The sequence below is a fragment of the Protomyctophum parallelum genome (genome assembly GCF_964188405.1).
Source record: "Protomyctophum parallelum genome assembly, chromosome: 9".
Lineage (NCBI taxonomy): Eukaryota > Metazoa > Chordata > Actinopteri > Myctophiformes > Myctophidae > Protomyctophum > Protomyctophum parallelum.
In genome coordinates, this window is record NC_139706.1 from 13,086,062 (window position 1) to 13,104,017 (window position 17,956).

The 17,956-nt window shown below is 44.5% G+C and overlaps 2 protein-coding genes across 2 annotated transcripts in view; one reads left to right on the forward strand and one right to left on the reverse strand.

Annotated features, from left to right (window-relative positions):
• The window catches only part of prdm10 (PR domain containing 10), a 38,382-nt gene that overhangs the window by 300 nt on the left and 20,126 nt on the right, over positions 1-17,956 (forward strand). Inside the window, exons 2-12 of the mRNA XM_083773106.1 lie at positions 1,889-2,007; positions 4,197-4,367; positions 8,624-8,683; positions 9,645-9,749; positions 11,174-11,366; positions 13,148-13,389; positions 14,389-14,589; positions 15,610-15,682; positions 16,211-16,328; positions 17,057-17,177; positions 17,626-17,934. Coding sequence (XP_083629232.1) covers positions 1,936-2,007; positions 4,197-4,367; positions 8,624-8,683; positions 9,645-9,749; positions 11,174-11,366; positions 13,148-13,389; positions 14,389-14,589; positions 15,610-15,682; positions 16,211-16,328; positions 17,057-17,177; positions 17,626-17,934 — 1,665 coding nt within the window. The 5' untranslated portion in view covers positions 1,889-1,935. The remainder of the gene's footprint in view (positions 1-1,888; positions 2,008-4,196; positions 4,368-8,623; positions 8,684-9,644; positions 9,750-11,173; positions 11,367-13,147; positions 13,390-14,388; positions 14,590-15,609; positions 15,683-16,210; positions 16,329-17,056; positions 17,178-17,625; positions 17,935-17,956) is intronic.
• Positions 6,989-7,567, reverse strand: LOC310863906 (nuclear transcription factor Y subunit beta-like; the record flags this gene model as incomplete). The annotated part of the gene is made up of 1 exon (XM_083772434.1): positions 6,989-7,567. The coding sequence occupies exon 1, from the start codon at positions 7,514-7,516 to the stop codon at positions 6,989-6,991; it is 528 nt and encodes a 175-aa protein (XP_083628560.1). The 5' UTR covers positions 7,517-7,567.

Sequence of the window (17,956 nt, forward strand, 5' to 3'; positions counted from 1 at the left end):
GGCCCCCCCAAAAAACGCATTTTGTCAAATCTCGTAAATTGAGTCGAGCCGTGGGCCCGACTGTGTCACGTTTCACCGCGACGGCCGGCCGTACATCGCAGTTATACGGCGGTAACTCCGGCGTTGCGGCGCAGTAGATGCCTGGTGATGTTTTTGTGGTATGGTCCGGTTTTGGGACCGAGAACCTGTGGGGTCAAAAATAGGGGGGTTGCGTTATATGGGATTTATTACTGATTATAGCGGCGTGACATTTGGAGCCCATTGACGCTGCTGGGACGCCTTATTGTGCGTGTTGTAGACATGTACGGTTGCGTTTTGGACCGCGTTTGGAGTGGACCCACCCTCCGGCGGCGCGGTCGAGCGCATACATGGGCCGCCGTTCTCTGCTACTACCCCCGTTCTTCTTTTGAGAACTGGGCTGGCTTGCTGTCGCATAATCGCATTCATGTCGCTTTCCGAAAAAGAACACATCGTCACGTCAAGAGCTCTAAAAAAATAAATACATTGAGCTTGCACCCTGCATCATTATGTGTCACTAATCCAGTAGTAGATAATGCTGCCCGAAGGTGCATGTACGTCACACACACACACAGTCACACACACCGTGACAGGCTGCTGAACCCCAATGTGCACAAATCATGTATCACTGGAGCCAGTCGATAATGTTCTGCATCATCATGTATAGGCTATAGTCTGTGTGGTGCGCACACAATAATGTATCACTGAATCCAATGCATTGCATCGCACTGCATCGTGTCATGATTGCTCTCGGGGACAATCAATGACACTGACAGAATACAGTCCATTATCATTATGCCTGCGTCATGAACTCTACTCTCCAGGTGCACATGTATAACACGATATGCATCACTGCATCCACTTAATAAAGTCCTGCATCATGTTCTCTCCAGGTGCACGTGTATCACTGACTGAATGCAGTTGCAACTGCACAGCAGTGATAGAAGAAGTAGGCTACTCAAATATTTTACTCGAGTAAAAGGATAAACACTTCAAAACAATGTAGATATACTCTGCTACAAGTAGAAGTCCTGTATTCAAAATGTACAGAATAAGTACAAAAGTATAGGCATCAAAATAGGCTATAGCCTAATACAAGCACCCAAAGTAAATTGTGCAAGTTCTACAAGCTCACAATGTGTCACATTGCGACCTATTGTGAGCTTGTACCGTAGATCTGAAATATAGCTTGTAGATTTTCATATACTGTAATTGTAGTGGAGTAAAAGTACAATAGTTTCCTATAGTAAAAATACTGAAGAAAGTTTTTCTTTTAAATACCTCAAAATTGTACACAGTAGGCCTACTTGTGCTGTACTACTAGTACTTACTAGTTACTTTATATATCACTGAATCCAGTTCATATTAATACCCCCCTATGTCAACTGAATGTACCAAAGGATGCCATTTGAAATGTCTTACCAAAGCAGAAGCCGAGTTTTCCACAAAGCAGTTTGATCTTATGAATAGTGAGACACTCATGTTTAAGTGTTTCATAATATAATGGATGGACCATGATTTTTGTACATGCATACCGTACTACATTATTATATGTTAGGCACATTCCTTAAAAACACAGATACCAATAATCCATATTCCCAGCGAGCTTGCTTTGTGTTATTATTGCTGTAAAATCACTCATTACTTCTTACAATCACCGTTTTCATTGCTGCATCATATATGCTAAAAATTGCCCATATTGTACTTTGGTTACAGAGGATGTATGATAGGAGTAAATCTTTTTTTTTTCCTCCAGTGTTTTTGTATTGCTGACTGCATGATTCATTGTATTCAAACACCAAGATAATTTGCTCCCTACATGAAAGTGTGTATGACTAAGTCCAGTTAATGATGGATCTGTCCCTTTCAGGAGTGGCGTGACAGGTGACAAAGTCGCACACCTGGTGCTGTGCTGCCATGGATACCAAGCACGAATCCTCTCCTGTGTGGAGTCAAACACCTAATGATGAATCAGGAAACGCCACACAGGTAGGGGGGGTGGGTGTGTGTGTGTGTGTGTTCAAGGTTCAAGGTCTTTATTAATGTCCCAGAAGGGCAATTAAGTTTACAGCAAGAGTAGTGGTTTAAAACATACAAACAATACAGGACAACAACTGACATGAGACACCATAGCATAAACAGAGGTCTGGGCACATCTAGTGCAGGTATAGAAAAAAGAAAGGCTACATTCAGAAAAAATGCTAGGATATAAAGTGCCGGCATAAAGTGCTTCTTTCAACATATCATCACCACATTACATGTTACTGGCAGCGTTGACTGCACAAATCGAGGCAGGGACAAAGGAGTGCTTATATCTGTTGTTTTTGACAACGGGGGCACCCAGACGACGGCCCGATGGCAACAGCCTGTACTCTGACTCGAGTGGGTGGGCATTATCCTGCCGAATGGCCCTGGCCTTCATGAGCAGCTGTCTATTATTGTAGAAAGGATCGAGGCTCTCCAACTGGATGCCATTTTGGAGGCAGTTTTCACAATACTTCTAAGAGAATTCTTATCTTTAATGGCGAGGTTACCATACCAATAGATGATAGAGAAGGAGATAACAGAGTGTACATAGGCACTGTAAAACAGTTTCATCAGGTCTCTGTCGACATTAAATCTGGCTAATTTCCTTAGGCAGAAAAGACGTTGCTGGCCCTTCTTACACAGCATGTCAGCGTTTACATCAAATTTCAATTTTCAAAACAAAACATGGACAAACATTTAAAAAAGAGCCCCAGTATGTATGATGACGTGCAATTCATATATAGAAAAGTTAATTCTTACCCCTACATACGTACATACTGTACATACATTACAGTACTTGCACGCTCTGCTTGCCCAAGGAATTAGCCCTAGGACAGGAATGAGTTGGATTTCAGGGTTTCTGACTTTCTGATTAAACCCATTAATAAATGGCCCTATTTTAAGTACCCGATCTTATGACTTAACTTAAGACCTGGAGGCGTGGCCAATGCTATTTGGCAACTCAAAACAACCAAATAGCATCGGCCATGCCTCCAGACATTGGATGGATGGCGATTACCATGGACAGCGCTTCCTTAGACTAGAGTATATAAATAGAGACGGCACCCGGAAGAAACCCGAGGAGAAATGGACATAGTGGCCGAATGTGGTATTGCAGCTCGAGCCAGCGCTGGTCCGTTGACTATCATTGCACACGTTCACGTTATGGGGCAATGACACGTAAACGCTGAACGCGTGCAATGATAGTCAACGGCCAGCACGTTCACGATTTGGCCTAATCCATCCCAGAATGCACTCTGTTCCTACCCAGAAGGAGTGAAATCGCCTTATGCGCTTCACACACACACACACACACACACACACACACACACACACACACACACACACACACACACACACACACACACACAAACAACCACACACACACACACACAGTAGACTACGTTCGCTTCCCGCGTTTGCGTGTCTTACTTGTAATATATACTCTAAGGTACAGCGCTCATATTTCCAGAGTTATAAGGCTTTGAAAATCCTGCTTTGAACAGAAGTATATGGGGGCGTGTGCAAAGAGCCTGGTGCTGGAGGTGATGGAGGCATTGCTTAGCAACCGGATCATGTTCACAGCTGATTTTCGGCCTAGCCGCTTCATATATGGTGTAAAGGGCGGGTACGAATATGTTCGCAAAAAAAGTTAAGACAAAATAGGGCCAAATAGGGCCCTCCATCTGTTAAAACCAGGAAAGCATCTGTGTCCTTTTAGATTTTTCGGTTGGCTATTCAAAAATAGCAGATCAGGCTCACTTTGTGCTGCAAGCCCGTACATCTGCTGTTTTTGAACATTTCTGAACAAATCTTAAAAGTGTGAGACCTTTTGGTGTTTTAAACATTATGTTATAATTTAGCTATTGAAAAATAGCAGATCTACATCTACATAGCGCGCCACAGAGTGGTGCGCTATGAATAAAAAATAGCAGAGCTTGTAGGTCTGCTATTTTTTGAAAAATCGAAGAACGACTGACATAGCTTTTTCAGAAAACTGTTGGGATGTAGAAGACATTTTTAGAATCTGATCTCAGGTCAGAATGGAAAACTGTCAGGATGTAGAAGACATTTTTAGAATCTGATCTCAGGTCAGAATGGCTTAATCGGGTCTTAAAATGAGAGCGTTGTACATAATATGCATCACACAGGTCCACTTTGAGGGAGGCACCGTGGCCCAGATCGTGTACAGCGGAGGAGAGCAGCAGGACCGAGGAGGGGGACAGCAGCAGGTGGTCTACACCGCAGACGGGAACTCCTACACCTCGGTGGAGGCGGCTGAACACACGCTGGTCTACATCCACCCAGCAGATGGCTCACAGGTGAGAGATGCATGTGAAGGGTGACCCCGGTTTGGCCAGGAGTGGAAATGTAATTGTCCTGGTTTTAATAGCAACAATAATTATGTTGGACTTAGGCCTGGTGTCGAAATAAGACAAAAAAGTGTTCTGAAAGAATATATTTTCAAAGATTTGTGCCTCATTTTCACGATATTTCAAAAAATAGCAGACCTACAAGCTCGTAGCGCGCCACCCGGTGGTGTGCTATGAGCTTGTAGATCTGCTATTTTTCAATGGCTAAAGTATAACATAATGCTTAGTTAAAACACCAAAAGGGTGTCCAGAATGGGTTAATAAGATTATTATCAAGCCCAAATGATGAAAACATGTTGACATAAAAAAGTGCACACAGATCAACTCTCGAATGTACTGCTTGTTACGCTGTCTCGTTCCCTCAATGGTGCCACCATGCACAGTCTACGAGTAGGCAGGGGAGAACTAGAGTTTGTCCTGTTTAGCATCTTTCACATCCCGTGACGTCCCCTTCTCTTTACTTCTTTTGTGCGAGCCCGCTATAGTATTACGGTGAGGCTTTCTGTGCCTTAGAGTAAGGGCGGGGAACAGACACCGAAGTCTGTCAGATTTCAGATTTTTATTGCAGCATCTCATTTTAGAGGGGGACCCGTAACCGTAACATACAAACAAGATACATAAGACGTACAGTGCACAGATGAAGACAATATACAAATACATACATACAGCCAGTCAGAGCTAATGGCAGAGGACATTGTGGCAGGTATAGGTAACTTAGCACTGCGGAAAAAAGACTGAGAGGATCAATGGATCTCCTACTACGATGGAAGCCATACTGTCCCCCCCCAAACAAACCAAGACAGGGTCCAGTAACAGCATGTGTATCTCTGACATCATACGAATGATGTCGTCGGTCTTGCCTAAATATGGATGGATATCGGAGCGATGTTCTATTTTATCTATTTTTCTTCTCTTTGCATGATTCCGTTTGTAGCAACGAATTGTGTTATATAGGCAAAACTATCTCCCTCAGAGCCACACTTAGTCTTATTTGGTGTGTATTATTCCATCCTTTGTTTCGGTAAAAGAAAAGAAAAAGTTTGATTTACAAATTCAAAAATGTAACTTTAAAAATGGCCAACTTCATACAACCAAAAAAAAACATTAGAAAAGAATGACCTGCTCCAGGACCACAGCCACTGAGTTATATTTCACAACGTACAAAATATGAGTCAAGGCTTATAGCCATCAAGCATCAATCAAGTGATTGACTTCACAAACGGCAGACTTGATCAAAACAAAAAGGATTCCCCACAACTCTGCCAAATCAGATCTCTATAGAGACACACGGGGAGTCGGGGACTACAAATTTGAGACAACTTGAGACCAGTGGCCCCACTTCAGGTCCGTTAGAACGGTGTACTCTGTACTGCAGCCCCCCCCATAAAATACCATAATTTCACTGGTTCATTACTGAGGCTCAGAGGCTGTAGACCCTAATAGACATCACAACATAGAGATTGTTTATTGTCTCCACCAGGCCGAAGGCATGGGGAGAGAGTATGTTTTGCGCTGTGTCCGTCCGTCCGTCTACAGCTAATCTCTGGCACTGTTAACCCGGTCGATGCCAACGATGAACCTATGCCCCAACATTTCCAGAAGGGCCTGTTATAGCGCCACCAGGAGGCAGACTTTTGAAAAACATTTTGTTTCATATTACTCCTCCAGATTTTGTCCAAAAATACCGCAAATTGTTACACACTCTCTCTATAGTCATGTGTTCAAGCCGGATCTGTCCGATATTTCATATTCCATCCTAATTGGCTAACATTGGCTTTCAGAGTTTGCAGGATTGGCCCGTTTTGAACAAAAAGCCTCAAATCATGAACGCAGCGTGCAATTTACGTGAAATCTTTCACAGACCTTCCTACTAGGCTGAGGAATATATCCCACCCTTTTCACATTGGCCTGTTATAGCGCCACCAACAGGTGGATTTTTGCAAAACACATTTTTGGAACAAAATGCCTCAAATCATCCAATTGCCATCCAAGGCGCGAGAAGAAATGGCACCCTTTTCACATTGGCCTATTATAGCGCCACCAGGAGGCCACAACCTGACCTGCCCTGGTGGAGACCTGCCCCCCTGAGGGGCACTTTATCTAGTTATTCATGTGTTGGCTCATCTTTGGCAATGGCAGCAGGCACATCAACAGCTTTCTCCGTCCCAAGGGATCATGCTGGCAGCCTGGCACAGTCATCATTGGGTCGATGATGATGAAAAAATAATTATAAAGTTCATTGAGACATATATATATATAGATATAAAATAAAGCCTCGTGTTTTTCCAGACGGTTTTGTTCAGAAACCATTTGGTACCTTCCGCCACACACCACACTCTTCTGATGAACATATAGTGAGTTGACTGTACATGAACTCATTTTTGGTGCTAGCATTACGTTATGCTTTAGCTATTTAAAAATAGCAGATCTGCAAGCTTGTAGGTCTGCTATTTTTGAAAAAAATCAAAGAACGACTGACATAGAAACATAGCTTTTTCAAGAAAACTGTCATTTTCAAACAGACATTTTTTAGAATCTGATCTCAGGTCAGAATGGGTTAATTGCTACCATTACCCTGTATGGTTCCCTGTCTGTCTGTGACTGCCCGGTCCATGGATATCACCAACATCATCATCATGTGCAGCCACCGCTTCTGCACTCGAGACGACGGGAGAAGAAACGTCCTGTCGTGAGAACTGAATCTGCTGAACCGCGGGAACATGTTGATACGGAGAAGTGGAGTAGACCATCACATTCTGCTGCTGGCCGCCGCCATCTGCCGCAATGAGTCCCGCCGGCAGCTCCTCCACGAGGCTCTCTCCTCCCACCACGGACCTCGTCGTGGCCTCCTTCTTCTCCGCCGCCGCGGCCTCTCTGAACTTCCCCAGGTACAGCCTGAGCGGGTCCACGTACGCGTCGAAGCCCAGCTGGGACAGGGCCCACAGGATGTCGTCTCCGCTCGTGGTCTTTCTCCGTTCTTGAAGACAGCGTTCGGCCGCCTCGGACGTGACGAAGCTGATGAATTCGCTCACGCACTCCTGGATGCAGACCTTGGAGTCTTTGGAGGTTTTTATAGTCTCTGGTATGGCGTTGTTCATGATGCGGGCGATGTTGGCGATGGGGAGGAAGATGTCCTGCTCCCTTAGGTTCTCTTTATTGTTAAGTCTCTCCGCGCCATCGTCATCGTAGTGAGCGGAGGGAGGGGCCATGTATTGACCAATGCCCATGTAGGACGCGTCGGTCGAGGAGGTGTGCCTGTCCATCTGTGTGATGCCCCGATTGGTTACCTCCGTGGCACGGCTTTCCGATTGGACGAATCACACCAACGAATGAAAATGACTGGTTTACCTTTTGACACGGCTTTTTGATTGGATGAATCTCCCGACAAATGAGAATGGCTGCTTAAGCGTCTTAATGCGGCTTTTTGATTGGACGAATCACCGACGAATGAAATGGCTGCTCTAAGAAACATGTGGTCTGTGCTTTTATGCAGAGAGCTACCTAATATGGCCTAATATGGAGGTCAAGGTAAAGCTTATACCCAAATATGGAGGTGCCCAAAATATGGCGTTCCATGATGTCAGACTCTGAACTAGGAACACACACAGCATGTGTTCGATTCCCACATTATTTTCATGTTGGTTACAAATGTTGTTGCGAAGTATCCTTGTGTCATTAGTCATTAGAATAGGAAACAAAAGTCTTAACCCATTTTCAGATTCTAAAAATGTCTTCTACATCTTCGACAGTTTTCGATTTTTCAAAAATAGCAGACCTACAAGCTCATAGCGTGCCACTCGGTGGTGCGCTATGAGCTTGTAGATCTGCTATTTTTAAGTGGTGCAACCACTTCTACATCCAGCAATGTCCGTGTACCTGTGTACCTGTTTGTGATGTGTGTACCTGTGTGAGCACGAGTGGTGTGCGCATTTGTGAAATTGGAACGAGAGAAGTATGTGACATGGCTGCCACCTGCTGGACGCAAACGATACAGAGAAGAAATTGGAACGATACAAATTGGAACGATACAGAGAACCAATAGACGGTAGTTGCACCACTTGGTTCACACTGGTGTGATTTTTCAATAGCTAAAGCATAACATAATGCTAACACCCAAAAGGGGTTCGCGCCCAAAATGGGTTAATGTGCATTTGAACCCTCCGTAGATCTGCCTTTCATGTTGTATTGAATCTGTTGCTTTGCAGAGTGTATTCGCTGACCAGCCCCAGGTCGCTTACATCCAACAGGATGGAACGACACAACAGGTATGTTTTCCCTCTTGTGTCGAGATGTTTTCAGTCGGAGTCGGACGACCTGAATTTGTCAAAGATAAAATAGCATATTGCTGTTACTGTCATATCGCTTCATCAGAACTACATATCTCTATATTAGAGATGTCACGGTGTCCAGTGATACCGGTGTTACAGGTGGGCGGGCACGCCACCGAGTACATTACTTGCACACCGATAGCACCGTTGTTTTGTTTTTTTAATACTAGACTATTTATTTTCTCGTGTACCCTATAAAACCCACTTCAGTTCATTTTCGTGTGGCACCCGTGTGCTTATAAGCAGGTTATCAATACTTTAGTCAGATAACAGGTTGTATTATTATTATTATGAAGAGAACAGAAGTGATCTGCAGCAGGCAGAGCAGAGCTGTCTGAACACACCAGCATGGTGTCAGATTTCACTTTCGCTTTGGTGACAGGTCTTAGCTGCATTCAGACTAGTGCATTGGATTTACAGTACGGTGAGCTTATTCTTCCACAATGTTTTAGTGCTTTATTTACTCACAATAACCTGTAGCAACGGTGCGCTCTCAATTCATCCTGTAATGATTTCCTGCGTCTTGATCAATGCTGATGAAGGCTATGTGAGCTGCCTGAAACACGTGCGTTGTTGGTCTCGGTGATATGACTCGTATCATATGAGGAAAATAAAATGATGAAAAGAGTTCAGCTGGATTGCTTATCTTCTAGTTGCATTTTTTGACCGTGCCTGCCTATACTGCCTAAAGCCTTGACATAAATAATTACTTTGGAAGTGCAAGCCCTGTTGTAGTTTCTGTTTCTAAGCTTTCTGGATCAATGCGAGGCAGGTCTATTAGGACACCTAGTGGTTGGATTCGGTGTTACCGGTTTAACCGGTGTTGAGAAGCACGGTGAAAACGGTGGGGAAATTCTAACACCGCGACATCTCTACTCTATATATCTCTTATTTCCAGGTCACGGTTCTGCTGCCCAGTGGACAGAACATGAACGCTGCCAACTTGCATGTTCTCAGCAACGTAGCAGAGAGCCCACAGGCCATCCTGGAGCCAGTGTCTCAGGTGGATTCAAGTTCTTAGTCGCCACCACCACTGATCTCAGTTCTTTTATACAAGATTAACCCATTTAGTCTTCTGAAAGAAAATATTCGTGCCGCATTTTCACGATTTTTCAAAAATAGCAGATCTACAAGCTCGTAGAGTGGCGTGCTATGAGCTTGTAGGTCTGCTATTTTTCAATAGCTAAATTGTAACATAAGGTTTAAATCACCAAAAGGGGTTCCCGCCCCAAAATGGGATAAAGAGTATTATGAATGGCTTCAGAAGCATCTTCCATAAAAACCATAATGGTTCATAAAATATCCATTTAGATGTGGTGCATTGTTATAGAGGGTATGCGCGTCGTGACATCATCATCAAACCCGGAAGTTCTGCATGAACGCCCAGTGAGTGTCAAAAAACTGCTTTCTGGCCTGAATTGACAGCCCATGCAACCAAACACAAACAGAGATGTCGGATTGCATTAAACAACGTTAAACAATGTTAAACTCACTTTGCCACTCGATTTGCCATTGACTTTATGCATGCGCTCTATACAGTACCTTTGGATCCGGGAGCCACCTCTGTGTCTCAGTAGTTTTTGATATACATGTAGCAACACACACACACACACACACACACACACACACACCTATGTATATTCGTTTTGGAATAAGAATTTTCAAGGTTTTCAGAAACCTTTAAGGCGTTTTATAAGGCGTTAGAATCAGCCTCAGGTCTAAATGGGTTCAATCATAGGTTTAGATTAGAATGACAGTACCGAAATATCTTCTGCCTGTTGTTATTGTTGCGAACGCAATGAGCACTAACTATGAGACCCTGCAGATCATGTCTGTGTGTCTGTGTGTCTGTCCCGCTGTGACACCACCTGCTCGCCACCAGAGGGCGCAGCTGTAGCACACACACACACACACACACACACACACACACACACACACAGCGTTCGCTTCCCGCGTTTGCGCGTCTTACTTGTAATGATATAGTACCTAAACTACAGCCATCTATAGAAAGTTCATATTATTTATTACTGCCCAATGTACCGTCTAAAACGGTGGTTCTCAAACCTTTTCATATTAACCCATTTTGGTGTTAGCATCATGTTATGCTTTAGCTATTGAAAAATAGCAGATCTACAAGCTCATAGAGCTTGTAGGTCTGCTATTTTTGAAAAATCGAAGAACGACTGACATGGAAACATAGCTTTTTCATATAAACTGTCAGGATGAAGAAGACATTTTTTTTAATCTGATCTCAGGTCAGAATGGGTTAATGAGCCCCAAATGATACCGATTTGATGCATTAATAAAACATTTGATTGGGGACCCCCTGGAACCAGGGTTCCCGGGACACCACTTTGAGAACCACTGGTAACTAAAAAACTACCGAACGACAACTCATGTAAACGTCATGTCGTTAAATGCACACAGGAGCAGCTGTCTGCGTCCAACTCTCTCGCGTCCATGGCCGGTCTAGGGGACCCCTCCACCAGTCCCCTGGGGGCCACGGACTCCACCGAGGACTCCGAGGAGGAGGAGGAGGAGGAAGAGGAGGATGACTCTGAGGCCGAGCTGGATGACTGGGAACCCAGCCGACCGCAGTCCTTCACCCCTCACCAGCTGTGTGAGTTGAGGCCACTTGAGTATTATTCTCTGAACATGAGATTTGATTTTGTCCAGCTGCCGGGTGAATTGTAAAGCACCAGCCAGTGCATAACAGGAAGAGGGGAAAAAAGCGATATATTAGGGAACAGACAAGCTTAATAGCCCAGGCTAGAATGGATGTGATATTACGAGCGCAGTACTTTCATCCGACGGAGCATTGGTCCGAACGACAACCTACCTCCTCCCTCACCCTAACCCTAACCTCCCCCGGGGCAGACACCTAAACCTAACTGCAACCCTCTCCCGACCCCCAGCGCACCTCGGAGCGGAGCAATGCTCCGTCGGATCATATGATGCCTCCCGATATTACACCCACATGTGGGTCCCTCGGCCACGTCGTACACACACAGACAGCATTACATTCACAGAAAACCGCCCAATGAAATAACCGCGGAATTTTTGATTACCGTAGTTAAGTTTAATTGAAGAATTTCTTAACGGCGATTTATCTCCTTCAGTGCCACCTGGTGGTCACCAGTTTAGGCTCTGAGTGCCAATTCTCCCATTATAAAAAAAGAGAGGGCGTTAAAAAAAAAAAAAAAATGTAATTTTTATTTTATTTTTTATTACGGGGATTACGTCCCTGGCACTCAGTGCATAGTTGGATTAGATACGGGATTACGTCCCTGGCACTTATCCTGTTCCCTACTGTCCAATTGTGTGTACCATGACAAAAGCTGGCCCAAGTCACAGCAATTCATTCTTGAGTCATGCCTGGACTCTGGAATGAGTATATGAAAATAAATACATGAAATGTATTTAATAGAAGCTCGACCCTGCGCCTAGTGCAACAAATGTGTGTCGCAGTGTGATTTGAGTGAGACACACACACACACACTGTCTTTTCCCACTGACCCTGTGTTTTTCTTGCTGGGAAGGTTGTGTTGTTGTTCCGTGTTGTTGTGTTGTGTTTCCGTGAATATCGCGTGTCCGCTGTCCGTGGTATATTCTCGGGCCAGCGCATCACAGAAGGGGAAACCACGGAGCTGGGTTGAAAACGCACGCGTAGGGTCGGTGACGTATCGCGACCGCGAAGCACGGGGTGTAGGCGGCGCTTCACATGTTCGGCATGACTTGCCGAACGGAAGTGCGCACGTTACTGGCTCAAATGATATCACAGCTATTCTAGGGCTTAGCTGCAATATGAAACTTTGCTCTTCTACGACCGGATTTGAACCAGGTCTCCTGTGCAAGTGCTAAAATGTTTTAGCGTTGAGCTAATAACCTACCTACTCGCTCAGGGATAGATGTAATCCTGACCTTCAGGTCAAACTTCACGTCAATCCAGCAACAACAGGATCGTGTCAAAGGTCATGTCTCACCTAGATACATGATCTAAATGTCTCCATAGAAGGGAGACAAAATACAACCGCCCCAAAGTATAATATTGTATTAACATACTCTACCATAGAGATTGGATTAAAAAAGCATACATAGTGCTGCTTTAACCCATTTTGGGCGGGAACCCCTTTTGGTGTTAGCATTAAGTTATGCTTTAGCTATTGAAAAATAGCATGTGGCACGCTACGAGCTTGTATGTCTGCTATTTTAGAAAAATCTAAGAACGACTGACATAGAAACATAGCTTTTTCAGAAAACTGTCATTTTCAAACAGACATTTCTTTAATTTGATAACTGCTGAACGTTAACCTCTCTGTCTGTCTCTCTCTCTCTCTCTCTCTCTCTCTCTCTGTCTCTCTCTCTGTCTCTCTGTCTGTCTCTCTCTCTCTCTCTCTCCAGGGTGCGAGGAGTGCAACAGCGCCAACGCCTCCGTGTGCCCACAGCACGGCCCGCTGCACCCCATCCCCAACCGCCCGGTCATGTCCAAGGCCCGGGCCAGCCTGCCCCTGGTCCTCTACGTCGACCGCTTCCTGGGCGGCGTGTTCTCCAAGAGGCGCATCCCCAAGCGCACGCAGTTTGGCCCCGTCGAGGGGCCTCCGGTCGGCCAGAGTGACCTGAAGAGCCACTACATTCACCTCAAAGTAAGGGCTCTCTCCCATAGCCTGGTGGGTCCACCTATGCTTTCTATGGCCTAGGCAGCTCCAGTGCCGGGAGAATCTAAACGCAGCTGTGCAACATGAGACTAATTAGTTGGAGAGAGAGAGGAGTGTGTGTGTGTGTACGTGTGTGCGTCAATTTAACACAGGTGCAGACGATCAGAAATCAGCAGAGAGTGATCGAATCCTAAATCCTGACAGTTTTCTGAAAAAGCTATGTTTCTATGTGTCAGTCGTTCTTCGATTTTTCTATAATAGCAGACCTACAAGCTCGTAGCGCTATGAGCTTGTAGATCTGCTATTTTTTTTTATAGCTAAAGCATAACATAATGCTAACACCAAATGGGGTTCCCGCCCAACATGGGATGAAGCGAAACATTACAATTGTTGTAACGTCAATTGTTGTAATTGTCTAAAAAAAGGTTGTCTAGAGTTTAGACGACATTTATCAAACTTTGTCACTTGATTGTGGTTTAGAAAGTTTAAAAATACAAGATGGAACAAGTCCTTTTGAGTATTTGTCTAATTATTCAGTTGATATATGGCATTAAGTTGTTAAATGCTCAACACACGTTATCTATTCTGAACCCAAACAGACATCTTGAAATGTTATGGTCAATCACTGAATAATTTCACCTCTATTGAGATGTTTAACATTGCTAGCAGGAAACTCCAATTAACTAAATAGGTTTAAGTGAGACTTATTCCTGTTCAGAATGTTGTCAATAGCGTCTAAAAAAAAAAAGCCATCACGAGGAGATGGTTGAAAACAGACACTGGATGGAAATTATTAAAGAAATATATCTCATGGAAAAAAATACTTATAATCTGAGGACCAAGGCAGAGCTATTTGAAAAACATGGGGGAAAAGGGCTGTACAAAACTGAATAGTGTAGATGTGTTTTGTTGTTTGGAAAATAAAAACTAAGTTAAAAAACGAAAAAAAAGTAGGTTTAAGTGTTTAATATGCTCCATTACTTTTAGCTGTGGACGCTGGATGGAAGCAAGGAGGGAGAGAAGTCTGATGACATGTGGTTGGACCTGTCGGATGAGGACAGCTGTAACTGGATGATGTTTGTCAGGCCCGCCCAGAACCACCTGGAGCAGAACCTGGTGGCCTACCAGTACGGATCGGAAATCTTCTACACCACCATTAAGAACATCCAGCCAAAACAGGAGCTCAAGGTAGGACGCCATTTTGGCTTATGTCTCAATTGACACCTGGCGTTAATATATGCAAAAAATGATTGGCCCGTCCTGAACATAGTTTGAATTTCCACCTTTATGTACGGTATATACTGTAGGGATTAGGGATGCAACTGTTAATCCAACTATTCCATTAATAATAGTTCTCTTTTGAATATGTCATTATAATAGGTCAACAATCTACAATCTCACAAGGCATTGCATTGCAGAAGTGCAATTTTCATACATTTTCTCAAAACTGTTGTGTGACAAAGTATAAAATGCGGCTTAAGTGATTTGTTGATTTATACAATAAAAAAACGAAATATTATTTAATGAATCAAAAAAGTAATTGAGTGAATCGCTAAATACATGATGGGTAGCCGAAGCCCTAATCTGCATTGCGTCTTGCATTGTGATATTATCTCATGTATGCGCGGGAGAAAAGCAAATCTGTCTATATTAGTCAGCGGAGCAGAATTCATAACCACGGACCCTCAAGCCGCTGTCATTGATAACTTACAGTAGCTGTCATTGATAACTTACAGTTGCTGTCATTGATAACTTACGGTAGCTGTCATTGATAACTTACAGTAGCTGTCATTGATAACTTACAGTTGCTGTCATTGATAACTTACAGTTGCTGTCATTGATAACTTACAGTAGCTGTCATTGATAACTTACAGTTGCTGTCATTGATAACTTACAGTTGCTGTCATTGATAACTTACAGTAGCTGTCATTGATAACTTACAGTAGCTGTCATTGATAACTTACAGTAGCTGTCATTGATAACTTACAGTAGCTGTAGCTGTCATTGATAACTTACAGTAGCTGTCATTGATAACTTACAGTAGCTGTAGCTGTCATTGATAACTTACAGTAGCTGTCATTGATAACTTACAGTAGCTGTAGCTGTCATTGATAACTTACAGTAGCTGTCATTGATAACTTACAGTAGCTGTCATTGATAACTTACAGTAGCTGTCATTGATAACTTACAGTAGCTTTCATCCTGCAGGTGTGGTACGCAGCGTCTTTTGCCGAGTTCGTCAATCAGAAGATTCACGATGTCACCGAGGAGGAGAGGAAAGGTGAGAAAGCATTCCTTGGAGCAGTTGATCCGTACCGAAGTCACCAATATCACAAATATCTCACAAATATCACAAATATACAATATAGGTAGCTGATCTACAAGCTAACAATGTTTCACGATGCAACGCTGTGTAAGCTTGCAGATCACAAGTTAAAGGTATATTCAGTGATTTCACTTAATTCAAATATCACTTATTTCTTTCTTATTTTTTGGATAATCCTCCTTACTATAAAGGGTGCTGACCATATAAGGAGTTCCTACCTGTCCCCAGTGAGCCCCTGGGGTAAAAAAAACCCCTAGTTTCGGTTTGGGCTTTGGGTGGCAAAGCCTTCATCCAATCAGGATGAGAGGGGCCTTTCCTCCAATCATGATCGAGTGGGGGTGGGCCTTGGTGCACCTGCTGTTGGTCTGTTGTACTTCCCCCCCCCCCCCCCCACTGTAGAGCGTGCGCATGTGTTGTTACCGGGGCGGACCAAATCACTGAATGCTCCTTTAAGTCACTGCCTCTGGTGTTCTTCTCCCTCAGTCTTGCGAGAGCAGGAGAAGAACTGGCCGTGTTACGAGTGCAACCGTCGCTTCGTGAGCTCTGAGCAGCTACAGCAGCACCTCAACATGCACGACGAGAAGCTCGCCTCCGTCACCAGGTAACGTTTAACCCAAAAAAAAAAAAAAAAGTATTCTGAAAGAATATATATTCAAAGATTTGTGGCGCATTTTCACGATTTAAAAAAAATAGCAGATCTCCAAGCTCGTAGCGCGCCACTCGGTGGCGCGCTATGAGCTTGTAGATCTGCTATTTTTCAATAGCTAAAGTATAACATAATGCTTAGTTAAAACACCAAAAGGGGTAGCAAGATACTGTGGCACAAATGTCTGTGCAGAAGAAAGAACACAAGCATTTTATAAAAAAAAACATCATCATTTTCGTTGCGCTAATTGTTTAGGAAACAGAGAGCTGGTGTCAAGGCCCTTTACTTTAACCCATTTAGGCCTGACGTCGAAATTAATAAAATGTCTTCTAAATTCTGATAGTTTTCTGTATCTGTATCAGTGGTGCTCAATATTTCATGTCAAGGACCCCAAAAGTTATATGTAATTGGCCACCGACCCCCCCCCCCCCCCCTGAAAATATGTTATTCCAGGAACCCCTCAGAAGCAAAGATTTGAGTTAAAAACGTTCGCTCTGAAAGAATATATATCATCTATATATAGATTTGCGCCACATTTTCACGATTTCTCAAAAATAGGAAGCGAAACAGTGCTTGCACTGGAACGGTGGAACGCTGTTGAGGTTACGGGAGTCGGTATCGAAAGATGGGAGCCATGTCAAAATGATCTAACCTCCAATCCTCCTTTTGTATATCTGTTACAGATCCAGGGGCCGGGGCCGAGGACGAGGCAGGAAGCGCTTTGGCACCGGGAGGAGACCGGGCCGCCCGCCCAAATTCACCCGCCTGGATCCACCGCCGGACAACGGCGGAGACAAGACACCGGTACTGTGGGACACCTTTTCATTTCACTGCACATCACCGACATTATTTAAGATCAATAACCGTAACGGTAGCAGGTTAGAGCTGCAGTGATGGGTTTCTGTGATCACAGAGGACCTTCCCCCTCACTCTTCTACACGTCTGTCTACACTTCTGTCTCTCTTTAACGCCTTTTGGTGTTTTAAGCATACTTTCAGCTATTGAAAATAGCCGAGCAAAACAAGGAAGTGATGTGGCTTGCTCTGGTGGCGCAAAGCGTAGCTACTTTTGTGAAGTTGTGAAGTTTTATTAGGTTAATATTGCTATATGTTTTTAACCGTTTTAGAAAAGCAATAAGCCACGAGAGGTCTCAGGTTACCAGGTATTTTACACTGGCTGGGGGCGTAGGCAGACCCGAGGCGTAGCCTCGGGTACAGTACAAACAGTACAAACGTTCATCTCTATTTCTCAGGAGATGCTGGGGGGCCTGACCGTCAAGCAGCCCCTGGAGGAGCGACTGGAGGCATCGTCGCTGAACGGTCTGAACGTGGTGACGGTGGAGCCCGGCGAGGAGGGAGACCTGGTGTCCGAGACGGAGGAGGAGGGGGGGGGGCATGAGCCCCTGGCGGGCCCCACGGCGGAGGAGGAGGGGGGGCCCGTCCCCGTGGGGTCCCCGCTCCCCGCGGCGGACCACCTGCCCGTCCTGGTGAAGGAGGACCCCCAAGCGGACCCCCAGTGCCACCTCACGTCTCAGGACATGCGCCGCGCCAAGAGGATCCGGGTGAGAGACCAGAGACGTGATA